The following is a 19,289-nucleotide window of genomic DNA, read 5'->3' as shown; positions in this document are numbered from 1 at the left end:
TTGGATACAAAGTAACCATGATTCCCTCCGTGAAACAGTCAGGCTCAGGGAGGCTGTGCTGCAGCAATAAGCACCCCTCCAGACCCAGCAGCTCAAGCAGATCAAGGTTCTCGTCTTCTGTGTGAGGGTCCTGTCCAGTGTGCACCAGCCAGCCGGCTGGCAGGGGCTCAGCTTCTTGAAATCACCCCTGGGTGTGTTGAACTTATTCAGGTTGGGTGTCGTGAGGGCAAGGGAGGGTCACAAAGAGAATGTGCCATGAACCTTGTGCTCGGGCAAAGAATGATCCACATGGGGTCAAATCAGGAGCCATAACTCAAAAGGGTCAATAGGAAGCGATCAGGTGAGAATGGTGGGACAGCGGCGGGATAGCTGCCCCCGATGTCACTGGATGATATGCGTGGGCTCTGGTGGGTGCGCGGCTGCGTGGACTTTCGACACAATGAGATGGCTGGGACACAGTGACGGTGGCTGTCCGATGGGTCCCATCAGAGACTTGGGTGTCATTTCACCCGGAACAGACTGCCACGTGCTGCTGGGGGAACTTGAATCACCAGCCTTGGGGTTCCAAGCTGAGTGTGTTGAATGTTGACACCAACCCACGCCTGGCCAGCTGCTGCCGACATCGGCCACGACCACACAGCTGCGGTGGTCCTTACAGCGATGGAGGTGGATAGAGGCCGGTCTCCTCAGGGCAAGGGAGTTTGAACTTCATCACTTCTCAATAACCACCTGCCTGTCATTCTCCCCTCTCCCCACCCCCACCAAGCATCTTAGCACAGGACTGAAGGTGAATTTGGCAGCCAGGGCAGGAGGTCAGAGAGAGACCTCTCCCCCAGGTATCCTGCACTAGGGGGTGCGGGGGATGTGGCAGCCCTGGTGGGAAGCCCTGGTGGGAAGTTGACAGACGGCAATGAACCAGGATGCTGACAGCTCTGCCGGCACCCACCTCCCCAGGCCCGAGGCAGGCACCCTCATTGCCCACCTCCCCAGGCCCGAGGCAAGCACCTCTCCAATGGCAAACAGTTTGGTGATGTAGACCGAGGGTGGGGCAGGCCCTATGTCTCCTCTCCAAGGGCTGCATGGATTATTAGACCACACAGAGCCTTTATTCCCTAATCTGGGAGGAAGGCTCACCCAGGGTGGCCCACCCGGGCAGCCACACAAGGGCTCCTGGGGCCTGAATCCTCCCACAGCACCCCAAGAGCCGCAGACTGAAGAAATGCCTTCAGGAGTGGGCCAGGGAGGAGAGGAAAGAGCTAACCAGGCCCCAGACCTCTGGAAATGCCCAGGTTTCCCCAGGGCCCATGCACTTTGTGGCCCCTGCCCTGGAGAGGACATGCCCACATGCCATGCTTGCTCTTACGCCCTGAAGTTGGCTTGCCTCAATGCTGATGGCAGCCATCGTTGCTGCTGCCTCCGTGCTTGTGGGGCCTGTGCCTTGCAGGTGAAACACCTTGTTTTCCCCTTGGAGGCGGAAGGCGGGGACCCCCCATCCTGGCCAATTACCGCCCGGCGGCCGCGGGCAATGTCTGCACGGTGAAAGCAGAAGATGCTAAATAGACCTGTGCACTGATATATTTTCCCCTCCTAATAGTGCAGCACAATTTAATTAACTCAATACTCGCCCACCTGAAGATTACAGATTTTATTGACACCACCATCTGGCTCCCATAAAGCCGGTAATGTATTGAATAAATCCTGCCTCTGAACTCGGGGCGGATGGCCTGGAGGCATCCCACTGAAGCCTCAGCCAGCCACCCTTCTGCTGCAGGGACAGTTGGGGGACCAACCAGGAGCCCGCAGCCCAAGGGGCTTCGTGGGCACCCTCAGAGGTAGCTGGAAGTGAGGAAGACCATGGGGGCGGGGGCAAGACAGGAGGCTGGCTGCACACACTGAGCACCCCCATGTGCAAGGTCGGGGGCCCGTGCCAGGGTCTTGATGGCCTGAGTCCAAGTGGCGAGCCACATGACAGTTCTCAGAGCCCAGCCCACAGCGCCATCTTCATTGCAACGGGTGGAGCAGGCCCAGTGGGCCCAGGAGGCCCCTGGTGGCTCCATTGGTTTTCAATGGACAAATGACCTGAGTTGGCAGGTCAAATTCATCCAGCATGCAGCGGCAGAGGGGGCTGGCAATCTGTGCTGCAGCATTGGCATGCACAGAGCAGTTGCGCTCTGTAACACAGGGGCGGTCACCGCGAGCCAGAACCAACCTGATGGCACGGGGTTCATGGGTTTAGGATGGTTTTTCTTTCCTCTTTTGGGGGTGAGGGCATAGGGGCGTGCCTCTGCTAGCTTCTTATCCAGTCCCAAGCTCAAATCACATCAGGCCTGAGAATCTGAGGAGGCTGGCACCGCGGGGCCGACGGTAGTCAGGGAGGGGCCCTGCCATCCTTGGCAGACAGCGCTCTGGGGCTGGGGGCTGGACGGAGTCTCGGGAGGAAGTTTCTTTGTTTACTTTCCGGGGTCAGTTATCTCAAGGCCCACTTTCGTCCTTCCTAAATGTGTGGGTGTCTGCTGTAAGGTTTAGGGTTTGCGGGAAGACATCGGCAGGATGGGGAGGTCCTGAGGACAGGGAAGGGCAAAGTTCTCCTGCCACCTGCTGTCACCTGTCCTGCCATCTTGTCAGGGCTGCTACTGGGCTCCTTGGTGGTGGCCCAGGATGCCAGTGACAGGGCAAGGAGCCCCTTCCTGTCTGAAGCTGGAACCTCCCACCCACCCAACTTGACCTTTGTCCTAGCGGTCCTTCATGCCCCCCTCCCCCCTGGCACCTGGGGGTCTTCCAGGAGGATATGTCACAAGGGTTGGCTCTGGGAACAAGAAAGAAATTCAGGCTCCCCTCGCTTGTGTAAAAAAGGGAACTTAACCTTGCCCCTGTGCCTCCACCCCCACTTCCTAATGGCTTTCAATGTCCTGTGAAGTGGGGGTGGGGAGGGTCAGTCTGAACACAGCCCTCTCCTGGGCCTGCCCAGCCTCCAGAGTCCTCCTAGCCCAGGCCCGGCTGAGCTGAGCACAAGCCGACTCCGTTGAGACCCCCACAGCCTAGCTAATAAATGAGGGCCAGGAAATTAATCAGCCACCCTCTCCCAGCTGGCGGACGGTTCAGCTGATTTAAGGGGAGGGAGAATTAAGGGGATTGCAATCAACTCCATTTAGAAGGGGAGGGGCAGAAAGGTTGCTTTATAAAGTCGTCACCCAGCCAGGGCGCCCATAACTCACACTGGGCCGCGCCAGGGGGCCATTCATCACTCTTATCAGTGCTTGAATGAACCACAGTGGAACTTCCCCGGCGTCCAGGTGGCAAGTTCAGGTGCTGAGCGGCGGCGCCAGGGGTCAGAGTCCGCTGGTGGCGGCCGCAGCCTCCGCAGAGGGGACAGCAGCTCCCCCACCCCTCTCCTTGGGCCTGATTTATACTCTCTCCCTGCCTCTTCAGATAAGCCCTTGTCAACAGTTGTGAAAACGGGAGGCCGGGTCGGGGCTGAGGTGGGAGGAAGGCTCCAGAAGCTGTGTCCTGGTTCCACTGGGCAGCATCCCCGACATCCCACTCCCTGCCCGCCCCTTACCCCCACCCTGGTGGCGTCCCCAGAAGGGGCCCAGGGATGGTGGCCGCGGTGGCATGCTCTGACTTTCTGCTGGTCTCAGCCGCATTACACCTCTCCACTTGGCAGGCTTTGATTCAGCAAATTCAAGGATGCAAACTTCTTAGGGGTACTTAGTTTCCATGGCAACAGAGGCTGACCTCAACATTATTGTTCTCCGGAGGGGACTGACTTTACTATATGTTCATTCACTGAATTAATGGACTCCCCACAATGGACAGAGCACCGTGGTCTCAAAGGGCTTTCAGCCAGCGTCCAGCTTTATGCCTGGGGCTTACAGGGCCGGAGTGAGGCTATTCAGGCGGAGATTACCAAAATCAACTCCCGGCTGGCTGCGTGGCCACTGAGCACACTCGGATTTCATGAAGACATAAGGGGTGACCCATGCAAATGCTTCAGCCCCCCCCCCTGCACGTTCTGTAGCGTGGGACTCAACGTGGGTTTGTGGGGGGGAACCCCAAGGTTTACAACACTTGATGTGTGTGTGGGCGGTGGCATGTGGGGGCAGGGATAGGATGAGGGTCTAAGCGTGGCTGGTCCGGAGGGAAGGGGTGAAGGAGGAAAGGGTTTCTAAAAATAACCCGGCGTCTGAGACCTCACCACAACAGATTGAGAAGCCTTCTAATATCGGGGAGGCCACGCTGCACCCAGCCCTGCTCATGAGGCCCCCCCACCCACTCCCCTATTCCGCATCGCCCAGTGCTTGGCGGCTTCCCTTGCCTTCCTCCCGCCTCTCCACCCAAAGGAAGAGGAGACAATACAAAACAAATAAAGCCTGCAGCAGCCGTGACTTGCCAAGCACCACCCACCACAGCAAGGCCCAGCATCATCCCTGCGAGTCACGAGTCACGGTTCAGTCACTGCCGACACAGACCCCAGTGTCAGTGGGTGGCCCTGTCCAGGCATCGTTGCCTAAAAGGCCGTGAGCCCCAGCCTACGCTCTCTGACCCCTCAGAGCTGGCTGGGTTCCTATTCCCAGACACCCCCCCCCCCAGCACTCCACGCCCTGTTTAGCACCTCTATTCTAGTCCTGATAGGAGTCATCAAGGAGACCTTTGAGCTTCTTGGGCCAGGGGCCATGTCTCCAGGGCCAGCCTACAGACAGCATCCTCGCAAGCTCCCAGTGGAGCACGCCATTGCTCTAATATCCTAATCATCATTTCACAAATTATCATAATTACCCATCCATCACTCTGTAGGGACAGTGCGGGGCTGGCCATCGGATGGCTTTTATGACCTGTAGCATTTTGTACGTAGTAATAACACGGGGAGATTTATGAACCCATCGCCCGTCCCCTCTCCGGCGGCATGACTTTATTAGCTCCATTTATTTGTGACTTTGCTTTGAAACTGGCCGCCCCCACCACCCCTCGCCCTGAGCACTGAGGTGGTTGTGTGTGTGTGTGTGTGTGTGTGTGTGTGTGTGTGTGTAAGAGAGAGAGAGAGAGAGAGAGAGAGAGAGAGAGAGCGCTTCAGGAAAGGCATCTTTCTCAGGTCCCCAGTCCTAGACCTATCGGCTGCACATCCTCAGTTTGCCTATTTGCTTGCTAAGCAGGGAGGAGGCCAGGAAATAAAGAAAACCAAAGGAGGAAAGGGTCCCTTCTCGTGTCTTGCGCTCGGGCCCGGGTGCACTGGATTAACTCGCCACCCTTCCTTGAGAGGGGGGCAGAGAAAACAAGATAACGTGGGACAAAGGCAAAGGCTGCCGGGGCACCACAGAGATTGAATCAGAATTCTTTGCGTCGATACCATCTCCCTGGGTGGACGGCACTCTTGTTACCGGATAAATTCAAGCCCTCCAGAAAGTCAAAGAATAAATTTAAGCCTTTTGCCAAATGTCTATCCTATTGGATTTTGATAAGACGGCCATTGAGCCTTAATAATGTCTTCCATCCATTTCCAGCCGCCCTTAACAGGCCTCTTTATTCGTCCCCAAAGCCTCTTCGCCCGGCCTTTTTATTACGGGCTCCGGCGGCTCTCCAGGGAGCCGGGTGCCCGAGTGATGGATGGACACCGGCTAGATTATCTCCTGCAGATGTTTGCTCTCATGGAGCCCCGGGCTTTCCCGCTAAGTAAACAGAGTAAATGGAGGGTTGGTCCCAGAGGTCCCGGCACCACGGCAAGAGCAGGGCAACGGAAGACCAGCCAGAGGCCGCAGTGACTTTTGGGGACAAGCCTGCCGCATTCTGACAGAGCTGCATGGGGGCACACGGTGGGGACAGGCACAAGGGGTGGGGTCCGGCACTGCTGCACGCCCCAGGGCCAGAGCTCAGAAGGGAGCAGGGGGGATGGGTATGGAGTTGGGCAGGGGGGTGGCAGAGGTGAGGGTAGCTTCAGGGACAGGGGTATGGGAGTGGAGGGCAGTGGGGACATAGGGAAGCGAGGAGGACCAGGAGAGGGGCCAGGGGAGACTGATGGGTGGAGGAGGTGCATGGGGTGCAGGGGATGTGGGATAGAGGGGGCTCAAGTGGTGGAAGTGCTTGGTGGATGTGGGAGGGTGCACGGCGGAGGGGGTAGGGAGGGGTGAGGGGTACAAGGCATGAGAGACTGCAACTGAGGGGATGGGGCTCCAGGGACAGGCGTCAGGGGGGTTGTTGCATGGGGGTGGTGAAATGGTCCATTCAGGTGTGAGGAGAAGCAGGCAAGGGGGCAAGAGGACCAAGGGGCTAAGGGAAGCGGGGAAGAGAAGCATAGAGTGAAGGGAGGGGTAGGCCTGGGTGAGACCAGGCCCAGTGCTGCCCACGGGTTACAGACCCTATGCAATCACGGCCTCGGCCTCAGCCCAGCTGCGCCTTCCCGGACTGTCAGCCTGGGTACACCATCCCGGATTCTAATCCCGGGGCCACACTCCAGGCTCCACTGCCCCGCTGTCTGACCCGGACCCCCTCACTTACAAACTGAAGAGCTGCTGTCATTAGCACCTCCTCCACCCCAGCATCCTGTTTCTCCAATCTTTAGGAAGTTTCACTGAGACTCCCCCAAATTCTACCTATTTGACCCCCCCATGCGTCAGTCACCCTGATTCCATGCACTGATTAAGCATGGGTATGCTTCCGGATCGGAGGAAGGTGGAGAGTGGAGGTCCTCCTCTTGAAGGTGGGACCCCTCCAAGATGGCTCATCAGGGCTCCTTGTGGCCAGAGCCCTGACCCATCGTATGAGTCAGCGCAGGTCCACACTGCCGACACCCACAAAGCCCCAACCACGAGACCGTGCACCAGAAGGCCTGGGTCCCACCCCCAAGGGTTTCATGGAAGTGGTCCTCCAATAAGCAGCCCTGGTGGCAGAGTGGATTATGCACTGGGGGCTGCTAACTTCAAGATCAGTACTTCAAATCTGCAGCTGCTCTATGAGACCCCACCAAGACCCACAGCCTGGGAAACTTGCAGAGGGCGGCTCTACGGCACCCTATCGCTTCATGGAGCCAGAACCGACTCTATGGCGGTGAGTTTGGTTTGGGTTTTCTGAGCCCTTCCACAGCACATGCATGCAGACACTGGTTTCTGGAAGACAGGTTTTGCGGTTCACACACACACACACACACACACACACACACCTCTTTGTAAGTGAGGGCTTTTGTTTGGGAAGAAGATCAGCTGGAGGCTTTATCACTTGGTCAGCCTGGGCCCCACATCCTTGTCTTTGGGCAGCACCCCCACCCTCTCTCCCACGGCCACCGGGGAGAAACCTTCCTTTGTCCAGGTGTGGGTCTGCATGGGACGCCTGTTTCTATGAAGAGAAGCCCCATGGGTTCGGCTCTATTTGGGGCTGAAGGGTCACTAAGACTCAGCACTGGCTCAAGGACAGTGAGAATCTTGATGTAAAGTCTCTGCTGGTCTCCCGCACAGCACAATGGCCGAATTCTCCGCTGTGTGGCTGCCAGACCTCCTGAGGGCAGCTCATGTCTACACACAGGCTAAGCCGCTCCACAGCTCAGAGGCTCACTTCGGTCATCTTTCTCCTTGGCTTCAAGGAGCCTTCTTACTGCTTCACCATCCCTGAAAGAGCCTCGAACCCTTTACCAGGTGCCTCAAGCTTTTGTACCATGGTCCACCACCGCGGCCTGCCACCACCATGTGGTCATGGCACTCCGGTTACCCAGCAGTCACAGCACAGACTCAGGAGCACCCCAATGATTGTGAAGATGGCACAGGATTGTGCCAGAGGTTGCGCAACTGTGCCCAGGGTGACCACAGGTTCTCAAGGGACGAACATAAACAGACACCCGCTGGACAGTGCCCGCAATCCACTCATGGGGAGCAGAAGCAACATCCAACTCCGGGCCTAACAGCACACTGTTTGCATAGCCGCGGTGAGAAGGTGAGGGCCTCACTGTCCACGGTGCTAGGCCAGAGACAGGCACTGACTTCTGGCCTCTGTCATGGGACTGAAGATCCCACCCTTCTGTGCAGAGCAGCTGCACGGCTTGCTACACTTTACTTTGGGGGAGGTACTTGCAGGCCAGGAGTTGCTGCAGGGCAATTTGCGTGCATCACCTGCAAGGGAGCACTGGACAAGAGAATAGCCAAGGCCAAGGGTGGCCCGGGCAGCGGGGATGGGGAACTGGACCCCTGGCTCCACCATCTTCCCAGACGGAGGGCCACTGGAACGTCATACATAGCTGCAGGGTCATAAGCAGGAGGAAGTAAAATGTCTTGCTGGGGCTCCCTTCAGTCTCAGACAATCTACCCTCTGCACGGTCTCCTCTGCACTAGCTGTCTGGGGGCTTGTCCTGGTGGGCAGAAGCGGGTCCCTCCCTCACGATTGCTCTGCTATGTACAAAGCCCTCAGACACAGAACAGACCTTCCTGGAAGTTCCAGGGCAAAGATGACTAGGGCACCCTGCTCTGGGCGTCCTACTCGAAGGACTGGGGGTGACCCTGGAGTATATGGTCTGTATGACAAAATCCAGGGGTGATCGTGGCTCCAGAGAGGAGTCAGGGTACTGCCTAGGACTTCCTGCTGCCTGCGGGGCATTCCCTGCTGATCTTGGCAATGCGTCCAACCCAACACACTGAGAGCATCTTAAATGCACTGCAGAATCCAAAGGAATAGTCTGTGAGAGAGAGAGCGTGTGTGTGTGCATGTATGTGGAAGAAAGTGCGTGCGTGTGTGTGCATGGGTGTGCGAGTGTGCATGGGAGTGCGTGCATGAGTGTGTGAGTGAGTGTGTTATGCACATGCCTTAGCAGCTGAGTTCTACCTGGTGAGTGGGTTCTGAATTGGATTCTTTCTTCAGGTGTATAGACTGGTGTGGACATGCAGGTCCGCATGCATGTGCACGTTTATGTGCTCTCTCGGAGGGTGTGTGTGCACTTTCTGTGCCTCGGTTGTCCGCTGGACCCTTTAGAGGTAATGTTTGTCGGCCAGCTATTGCCCACCATCCATCAGCACAGCCACAGACAATGTGGACATCTCGTCTCGCCCGCTCATGGTTGCTTCATTAGCACCACACCCAGCCGTCTTTGAAAGCTCATCGTGGGGCAAGCGGCTCTGTGGGACCTTTGGCTCCGCAGGTTCTCCCCTTGTTCCAGTGAAGACAGTGAGATAAATCCAGCCTGCGCGTGACCGACAGCATTCCCACGGGGACGCCCCCACCATGAGGGCGTGGCTGCCCATAGAAAGGACCCCTGACCTGCTCACCCATAAAGACCCAGACCCTCGGACGCGCTGGTCTGCGGGTCACCCAATGCTCCCAGACTGGTGGCACCGCACCCACGCACCCTCACTGACGGCGGCAGTGCACCACTGCACAATGGCCGCACTCCTTTGGAAACTGCTGAGCCATCCGGCCGGGATGCGAAAGGGGCGGGGCGAGAAGGAGGTGCTGGACTGTCTCCTACCTTTTTGATGCAGCCTTCCTGCGACGACACTTCGGAATCCGTCATGATTTGCTGCAAAAGGAGTTCAAGAGGGGCGTCAGTGTCTGACAAACGCTCTCAGGTGAGTTACCCATTGTGGGGCCGGCCCAGAAGGTTCTCTGAGACCCTCGGGCTAAGACCTGGTCAAGCTCAAGCCCACTGCCATCCGGTCACTCCTGACTCACAGAGCAGAGCTGCCCCATGGGTTTCCCAGGCTGTGAGTCTCGACGGCAGCACACAGCCTCACCTTGCTCCCACAGAGGGGTTGGTGGGATTGAACGGTTGACCTTGTAGTCAGCAGCTACCTAGTATGCCATCCGGGCTCCTTAAGACCTGGGAGGGTCTGCGCAACATGAACTAAGGCATTCTGTTTAGGCCGGGATCCTTGGCTTCAGCAGGGTCGCCTCACTGCTGAGGACTTTACATCTCTTACCCTGGACAGGTCACCAGGAAAGGCTAATCGCTCCAAAAGGACATCATGACTGGCAGAGGAGAGGCCAGCTAAAGTGAGGGCTGACGCAATGGCCTCAGGCGTGGGCTCAGCCACACCAAGGGGCGTGAGGAGGGTGCGGGACCCAGCTACGTTCCTTCTGTTACGCACGAGGTGGCCCAGAGCTGGGGTTGACATGACAATGGCCAAGAACAACATATTAGCGCCCTTCCAGGGGCAAGACCTCCCTGGACGCACAGTGGATTTCATGGCTGCCGTTTCAGAGGAGGGCTGCTTCTGTGGACTGGCACCTGGGTGAGGGATGCCCCCGGAGGCGTCTTGGTGAGGGTTGTATGTATTGCATGCAGCCAACATGACTCAGTGGGAAGCAGCAGAGGTGCTGTGACATGGACAGTGGGCCGTGTCATTCTTCCCTCTGAATTTCCCCCGGTGACTCGGGCAGTGTGCATGTAGAAGTTCCTGCACCCAGGGGTGGCACAGCTCACAGCTTGGAGCTGGGGTGCCTTAGCAAGGTGGAGACACTGTCCTGTTCCACCCCCTCCCATGCTTCTTTCTGTGCCTTGTCCTGCACAGCCCTGGGGGTGGGGGGCAGTGGTGAGCCATTTGAGACATGGTTCCTGCCCTCACAGGGCTGCCAACCTCAGTGGGGCCGGCCCAGGCAAGCACTGCATTCACCCCATGTCCCAGGGGCAAAAGATAGGGGAGAGACCCAGAGCAGGGATGGGGGTGGCTAAAGCTCCCAGAAGGTGTGGTTGTGGCCATGGGAGGTGGTGGGGCCTCTTCTCTGCTCTGCCTTTGGGGCAAGCCCAAAGTGGCCCTTTTTTCACTTTCTCGTGAGTGACGCCCTGGAGTCCGGGGAGGGTGGAGGCTTGTCCTCAGAGGGACCCAGCTCCTGCCCATCAGCAGGGGCGCCATGGAGCACAGCATCACGGACAAGGGCCCCCCACCCAGGGGGCTCTGGGGGTGCACCTGTGATTCCTACCTTTCCCTCTGTACCCTCCCCTGCCTCCTCATCCCAGAAATTTAGGGCAGTGAGGAGAGAACACACCAAGAAGGCTGCCGCTCTCCTGCCCTGAGGCTTGTCACTCATGCTTCCCCTGGCTTGGCTCAGGGGGGCAGAGCATTTTGCCTGCCTTTTCTAAAGGAGTCCCTGGGCGGCCGGGCAGGCAGCACGCTCTCTGCCAGTCAGAGTGCTGGATGTCCAGGCTCTCACATGGGCACCTCGGGAGAAAGGCCTGGCTGTCTATTCGCCCTAAACAACCTAGCCACGGAGACCCCAGTGGAGCACACATCTACTCTGATACTGACTGGGGTCCCAGGAGTCTGTCTACTCACAGCAGCTGGGTTATTGCCCACCCTCCTACAGACTCTCGGGGCTCTTCATCAAGGGGGAGTCCCAAGGGGGGACCCCAAGGGCTTCCAAAATGGGTCCCCTGGGCAAACAAGCCATTTTCATAAGGAGAGAAACCAAAACTGGATGTAAGATTTAGAAGTGAGTGGGGGCATGCTGCCGAGCCCTGGGGGGGTTCAGTTCTACCTCCTTCCACCCACCCGACCACCGCCCCTGCCTTGACATCGTATCCCCAGAACGCGGCCACTGGCTCGACCCAGCTGGCACAGCACACAGCCAACGCGCTCAAAGCGGGGACTTCTGCCCAATGAGGGATTTCATGTTTCTGTCCATAGCTTCTGAAGCGGCGGATTGGAAAGTGTCTGTAAGCGGAAGAGGAGAAGGGGACAGCCAGGGAGAGGGGGCTCCAGAGGAGAGTGGGTGGGGCCATCGCCAAGGGCCGGGCCCCTGTGGACAGAATGAAGGCTGAGTTTGACTGCAGGGTCAGGGCTGGCATCTGTGGCACCTCCCCAGAACCGCTGCATTGGGATTACGGTGCTGAGGAAGAACATGGAAACTACCAGGGGCTCCCCAAAGAGCAGACAGCTGTGTCTCAGAAGAGGTACAGCCAGCGTGCTCCTCAGAGGCAGGGATAGCGAGACTTCATGCCACATACTTTGGACACGTCGTCAGGAGAGACCGGTGCCTGGTGGCATAGCGGGACAGAGGAAACGAGGATGGCCCTCAACCAGATGGGTGGACACCATGTCTACAGCCACGGACTCACCCTCACCATTACGAGGATGGCGCGGGGCCAGGTGGGAGGAAACAGTCATGAAGCTTGTGGTGGTTTCAGCCCCTTTGAGAGGAGGCTGTCTGCTCTGTGGGTGAGGCAGCATTAGGGTAGGGTGTCAAGGTCAACTCTCCGGAGACAGCAAAGGGACGGAACAAACTAGAGGAGCAGCTCAGGGGCTTAGTGGTGCCGGGACCCACCTCCGAGGACCAGGAGGCAGAAGCAGATGAGATAAAGTTCTTCCTCCGGTGCCTGCCCCTGGAGCCGGCATGCTGAATTCAGATGCCAAGTTTCCTCCACGGAGCCCTGGTGGCATAGTGGTTCCGAGTTGGGCTGCTAACCACAAAGCCCGCAGTTCAAAACCACCAGCCACTCTGCAGCGGAAAGAGGAAGTTTTCTACTGCCCTAAGGAGTGACAGTCTCTGCCCTGTCCCCTAGGGTCACTGCGAGTCAGCGTCGACTCAGTGGCAGAGAGTGATCAGCGGAACCTCCTGGGCTGACTGTGTGAAGAGACCATTCTGGGTGTCTAATCGCCCCCACCCCTATGTGGGTAAAGTCGAGCAAGACGATGGGTCAAGACGGGGGCTGCAGTGCCAGGCTCAAACCTAAGAACAATTGTGAGGATGGCCCCGGAGCGAGTGATGCTTTGTGCTGTTGCACACAGGTTGCTATCAGAACAACACAGTGCACCCCGTTAGTGGAGGAAACAGCCCCGCTGGGACACGCTCCTCTCTGCTGCTCCCCAGGCTGCCCGCCCAGAAGTGCCCGGGCTTGGGGTCCACCGCGCATGCCTCTGCCCTCCTGAAACCCTTGTCCTGAATGGGATTGCCTGCTCAGGTACAGGAGTGAGGAGTCCCCTACAGGTGTCAGCAGACACAGCTTCAATCCAGACCTGAGGTCCGTCTCTCCATTCTGGAAGGGTCCTGGCAGCCCCCAGGTGCAGTGCACACCTCCAGGGAGCCCGTCCTCTGCTGGAGACAAGGATGGTCACTCTCCCTCCCCCCGGGAGCCTGCTCCCTGATGGAGGTATAGGGACAGACACTCAAACCACCCCAGGAAAGGCATCATATGAGGGGTGTTCCCCAGCTGCACGAGGGGGCAGCCCAAGGGCAAGCTGTCAGGGCCGTGGCTCCCCTTCATGCCATTTGTCCCCTGAGGACTGTCACTTGGTTCCTGTGGGGGCATGGGCTGGTGAGGGTGTTTTGAGTTATGGGGAAGCATGGTTGCAGGGTCATAGGGGGCTGGGGGCGAACCTCTGTACTCCATTGTGTCCCAGCCCAGGTAGGATGCAAAGGGGAGGGCATTAAGTTCACCCCACGTCCACCACCAAAGGGTGAAGGACATCACGCTCGATAAAGCGGAGGGGCATCATAAAAAAGAAGACCTTTGGCAAGATGGGCTGGTCCCATGGCTGCATCGATGGGCTCAGACGTGAGGACAATTGTGAGGATGGCACAGGACCGGGCAGTGATTCACCCAGTTGTGCAGAGGGTCTCTGCGAGTTGGCACTATCTCGGGCACCAAACAACAATGACCCCGTGCCCACCACCTATGCCCATCTGCCAGTTTGTCACACCGCAGTGGTGGTGGCTTGCCTAGTGCTAGGGTTCTGGGAGCGGTGCAACTACTATTTCAAATACCAGGGGGGTCCCCCGCAGTAGACAGGCTTCAAGGGAACATCCACACCGAGACAGACTAGGAAGCAAGGCCTGGTGACCTGTTTCCAGAATTTATCCCACGTCAACCCCAGAGATTGTAACAAAATGTTCGTCTGACATGGCATTGGAAAGCAGGCTACGCCTGGCATGGAGGCATTTCTTGATCCACGGAGCCCCCATCTGCTTAGGGTTTTTGAGCCTGTAACCCTCTAAGGGAGCAGACAGCTTCATCTTCATGCCGGGGAACCGCCAACCTCGTGGCCGGCAGCCCACAGAGCCGCGACGTGGGAAGGCCGTCCCACCGTGGCCAAGGCAGTGAGCCTGTGTGCACTGACCACGAGGAAGACGGCTGCTTAGTCCCTTCCGTGACACGGGCCAGGTGTGTCTTCATGGCAGCTAACCACAGCCACGTGCCCTGGGTGCCCCCCTCGCAGGATGCCTGGGGACAAAGAAGCTTCTCCTGCAGAGGGACCATCTGAGCTGCGCTCTAGAGTCTCCGCTGGCTGTTGCTCGGCTGGCCTGCCGGCCTGCCTGCCTGCCTTCACAGTCCCTTTGGCAGGCCCTGCTGCCTCTTTACCCACTGCTGACCTCGCTGGAAACACCGCTGGGCCCTTTCTGGAGTCTCCTGGCCTCGGTCTTCTCCTTGCCACAGCCTGCCACCGACGCGGAGCTGAACAACCTCTTTATTTTGCCAGCTTAACCCTCGGCGTCCTCCCAACAAGCTCTCCAGCCGCCCGCAGCAGCCTGGGAAGCCCCAAGCCCCGGACTCCAGGAGACGTATTAGGTGTATTTTGATGAAGCATTTTCGCCAAAAAGAAATAAAAAAAAGAGAGAGAGAGGTTTGACCTCCAGCGTTTGGTTTCTCTCTCGGGTATCGGTGCCAGGATTTAGCTAAGTGGAGTTGGTCAAAACATCTTTCTTTGACTCTTAAAATAAATACCCTCTGTTCTTGGAAAAATCAGCCAAGAATCGACACACACACAGAAGCATCTCATATGCTCACAGCTCTGGAGTTCTGGCAGGCCCCCACCCCACCCCACCCGTCCTCTGACGGGGGCTAAACTTTCTGTCTGGTGTCCCAAATGGATCCCAGAAGGTCTCTCTCCCTTCAAAATAGTCGGTTACTAAAGCCTCCGAAACTGTCCCACGGGCGGAAATGCTGTGGAGGCTCCGTCACTGGGTAGCGCCATTCAGCCCGGTGCGTGCCGGTGTGAGCGGAAGGGCACAGAGCTGGCCGGGTCATCCAACATCATGGTGGTGGGCCTCCTGCTCTTAATCTGTGAGCCCGAGTCTGCTCCGCCGAAGCCTAGTCTCTCCACTGGACCCTGGGCAGTAACTTCACTGCACACAGAGATGTCAGAAACGGATCCCAAGCCCCCCCTCTAAAGGATGACATTAAAGGGGCATCGCGAGGGGGGCAGGGAAGGGTTGTCTGCGCCGGCCACACAGATTGAAATAAGAGAGGGAGCTAGGGTCCCAGTGGATGCTGGCCACCCCTCACATGCTGCCCTGGGTCTGAGCTTTGCATTGCTGGTCTGTGGGAGATCCTGGGGGCTGCAGGGGGCTGCAAGGTTCTGCTGGGGACTGAGCCTGAACAGAAGGGCTCAAGACCGGAGTGTGTCAGACCCCACAAAACAGGACCCAATGGCCATGTGTGTTTGTGCATGGCTCACGCGCTCAGTGGACAGGCAGGAGGCTGGAGTCCACTCAGAGGTGCTGGGATCCAGCAGTGTCATTGAAAGCCCTGTAGAGCCAGATCTCCCGGGACACCCATAGGGGTTACACGAGTTTCATGAGCTGAAGTGTCATTTTTTCAGACTTAATTTTCTCTTAGGAAAGGGATGCCCACAGCCTCCCAGGTGCCTCCTCTCTGCTGGGAAGATTTTCCAGAACAAGCCTCATTCTTTCACCCTCTTTCCAAACCAAGTGTCCGCAGGACGGCGGCCCAGTTCCCCGATGCCGGTGCTGCCCTGCCCTCGGGGATCACAGAGGGCGATGCCAACGGGTGGTGATGACCGTGACGAGGGCGGTGGGTAACACCGGGGGAGAAGACGGTGTGTCTTAGGTGGCTAAGTGGAGGGTCCCCCAAAATGAGGATGCCCCTGTAGCGAGCTGGATGGTCAGGGGAGCTGTGACAATGAGCTCACAGATAATGCCCGCGGGGAGGGTGGCGCAGGTCCGGGCACGGTTTCGTTCTGTTCTGCTTCAGGTCGAGACGTGACTCCGGAACCAACGTGGCAGCACCGAGCCACAACCAAGTGTCAGGGGCTGTCCAGGCACCACGGTCCCTGAGCTCCTTCACCACCTCGCCGGATGCACCAAGATGTACACTGAGCTCATCTGCAGAGGCAGGAGACAGCAGCTCGGACAGAGGGCAAATGGCTGCAGAGAGTGGCAGAGATGCGGTCAAGTGTGGGCCTCTCAGTGCTGGGCTTGGGGTCTGTAGGGACTGGAGGCTCTTGGGGGTGGGTAAGGGGGGGGCGGTCATCCGGCTGGAAGAAGCCACATGGCAACCCTTCCGACTCAGACTCACACCTGAAGCCCCGCCAGGACTCTCCCCGTGGAGGGGCACTCCCTGGTGCCCCCCCTGGCAGCCCTGCTCTCTGGCGCTGGGCTGGGCGGTGTCCCACTGGCAGCTGGGACATGCCCTATGAAAGGCGGCTAGTCCCCAGCCGTGGGCCCTGGCTCTCAGAGCAAAGGCTCCGATGGTGTTGACACAAACTCTTGAGCGCTGAACTGGGAGCGGGGTGATATTTATTTATTTTTTGCATTAGAAAAGCCCGGCTTGGCCAGGTTTGAGCTGCAGAAATGATGGGTTTTTTTTTTTTTTTGGTAAGGCGCCTTAGACTCTGTTTTTAGCTTTTATGCCTAAACAGATACTTCTCAGTTCTTTCAAGTGCTACCTACCCAATGAATGGAGGCTCTCTCTTTATTCCTAAGAAAAATATTTACACAGTCAAGTACGGCAAGAGAAAAAAACGACGTCGGCTCCGAGGAGGGCCCGTCCCCGACACAGAGACAAGCCCCCTCTGGGTTTGACATCCTCAGCCCCCCACGCCCCCTCCAGCTCCTCACCCCCCTTCCCCAGGACTCTCAGTCCCCTATGAGCTCCTCTCAGAGAACCCCACACAGAAGGCCACCAGGAGGACAGCGAGCCTGTGTGGGTGCCGGCGGAGTCCTGCTTCCAGAGCGTGTGTGTCCCACCTACATCGAGCAGGCCACAGAGTCCTGAGTAACAGGTTGGTGATCCCTGCCCTGCTGGGGAGGCGGCGCCTCAGAAGAGAAGTCCCAACCGGAAATCCCAGTGAGCAGCGCCACCTGGCACACGTGGGGTCACGGGGTCACCGTGACTTGGAATGGCCCCAAAGCAGCCAACAAGAAAACCCAGGCAACGAACTCCCAGGGCCCCAGGGCAAGGTCCTGCTATCGGCCCAGCACTCTCTCTTAACTTTCCCTCAACGTCCAGGGCTTCGTGCTCTGCTCAGGTGACCACAGAGAGGCCACCAGGCCCAACCGCATGCCCGATGATCTGCTCCATACAAGGACACCGGCGTTTCCCTGGCAGCTGGACTCACACAAACCCACGTCCTGGGCTACCGCGTCTGCCCTTCCACGTGACCCAGACACCCTTGCCTTGCAGGCAGCTCCGGGCCTGCCTGCACTGCACGGACATCTTTGCCTGGACCCCTTGCCCGGTGCCACCAGCCTGCTCTGTACCCACACATACTGTTAGGGATTGAATTGTACCATCGCCCCTATGTGCTGGGGCCCTAGCCCGGTGGATGCAATCCCTTTGGGGAACTGGAGTTTCTTTGCCATGGTTCTGAAGTCCTAGCTGGGTGGAAACCAGGCAGGAGAGGCAGCGACAGTGCAAGACGGGGTGCCTGGAGCCCTCCAAAGGGAGCAGAGAAGCGCCCTGGGGAGCCCGAGACGAGGACCAGCCCAGAGACAACAGAGAGCAAGCTGTCTCCTAAAGCTGGTGCCTAGATCTGGCTTTACAGCCTCCTAAACTGGCATCGTGCTTACACATCGGGGCTGCGAATGGCAAAGCCAGCAGTTTGGGAACCACCAGCCAGCCGGCCGCTCCTCAGGAAAAAGATGAGTTACCCAGTCTCAGAAACCCACAGGGGTCCTTCTGCCCTGCCCTTAGAGCATCACTGTGAGTCGGAAGCCACTCGATGGCAGTTTGAGTTTTGAAACTGTGAGAAAATAAATGTCTGTTCCTGGAAGACACTCCCTTGTGGGATCTCTATAGCAGCTGCAGCACTAACACACATCGATGGCTCCCTTTTGCAGAATGATGGAGTGGATGCATGAGTATCCCCATGGCCCCCATCTCTCCAGTCTTCTCCCTTCGAGGTCACATTCTCTAAGGGCTTTCTCCATCCCTCCCACCCTGCTCAGGCAAGGTTTCAACTAGTGCGCAGGTCAGGTGGATGGGGACATGCAGCAGCTTCCCTCTTTTCCTGGGGGTGCCTTGTGGACCCCGAGAAGCCCACTCAGCATTCCCTTTCATCCCTCGGGGCCATTCTCGGTTCCTGGCAGAGCCGGGGCCAGGAGACTGCGGCTACCTCCTCGTATTCGTCAGTGGACCCCTGCCCAGGGCACCTCCACATGTGTCAGAGGGGAACGGCATGCCACACAGACTTCCAGGGGCTGTTTCTCAGGTGCAGACCTCCAGACCTTGCTTCTGAAGTCTGTTGACTAGCAGCGAGGACTCCGACAATTGGCACCGCGCAGGGGCTTTGTTCTCTAATGAGTACGTTTGCTGGGATGCAGGGGTAGGTGAGGAGAGGGCTGCCACCGCCTCTACACAGGGTCCCTTACTTATTTGGCCTACTGCCAGTTGCTCAAGGGGGGAAAAAAGTCATTCCGTGCCCCCCTGCTGGCATTACAAATGTTTGACTACCGTTCACAATCCAGGATAAAGTGTAGGCATCTGCTTTTGCAGCACCGCCCCCCTCCCTAAATTATTCCACCAACCTCCTCCAGGAGGTGGTGTTGCCCACTTTGGGGTGCAATGTCCCAGAGGGAAGGGGCTCAGATGTGGCTTTATCACATTGGCTCAGTTGCAAAGGCTGGCAGTGGGATTCACACCAAGACTGCAGCCCCCCAACTGGTCCTGGGCACTTGGTCTTATGACTACCTAGGAACACCTGTGCGCTCCCTCCTGGGGCCCTGTCACCACCTGTGAGCTGTCCCCTTGGCCCTGTGAGCACCTGCAAGCTCCCACCTGGGGCCCTGAGAGCTCCCACCTGGGCCCTGTGAGCACCTGTAAGCTGTCCCCTTGGCCCTGTGAGCACCTGAGATCTCCTAGCTGGGCCCCTGAGAGCACCTGTGGGGTGTCATCTGACCCCAGTGAGCATTTGGAAGCTATGAGCTCCCAGCTTGGTGGGAGGGGGATGGGCTGGCCCTGTGAGAAGCCATGACCTCCCACCTGGGCCTTGTGTTGGATTGAACTTGATGGAGCAGCTGTAGAGATTCCCTGGGAGAGAAGGCAGCCCCCCTCCTGGGAATGGAAACCAACGCTGATTGGGAGCAAGGGCAGGGGTCTGGGAGGTGAGGGAAAGCTGGCGAGACAGGCTGGCAGAAGGCTGTGGGAC

General features: G+C 58.0%; 1 protein-coding gene across 3 annotated transcripts in view; it reads right to left on the bottom strand.

Moving 5' to 3' along the window:
* Nucleotides 1-19,289, bottom strand: part of PRDM16 (PR/SET domain 16) — a 379,959-nt gene that overhangs the window by 177,644 nt on the left and 183,026 nt on the right. For all 3 annotated transcript variants that reach the window (XM_075550289.1, XM_075550278.1, XM_075550299.1), the window contains exon 3: nt 9,437-9,487. In XM_075550289.1, the coding sequence (XP_075406404.1) occupies nt 9,437-9,487 (51 nt within the window). The remainder of the gene's footprint in view (nt 1-9,436; nt 9,488-19,289) is intronic.

This window comes from Tenrec ecaudatus, chromosome 1 (genome assembly GCF_050624435.1).
Source record: "Tenrec ecaudatus isolate mTenEca1 chromosome 1, mTenEca1.hap1, whole genome shotgun sequence".
Lineage (NCBI taxonomy): Eukaryota > Metazoa > Chordata > Mammalia > Afrosoricida > Tenrecidae > Tenrec > Tenrec ecaudatus.
Note: the sequence above shows the minus strand (reverse complement) of the source record. Positions and strands in the feature narration are given on the sequence as shown.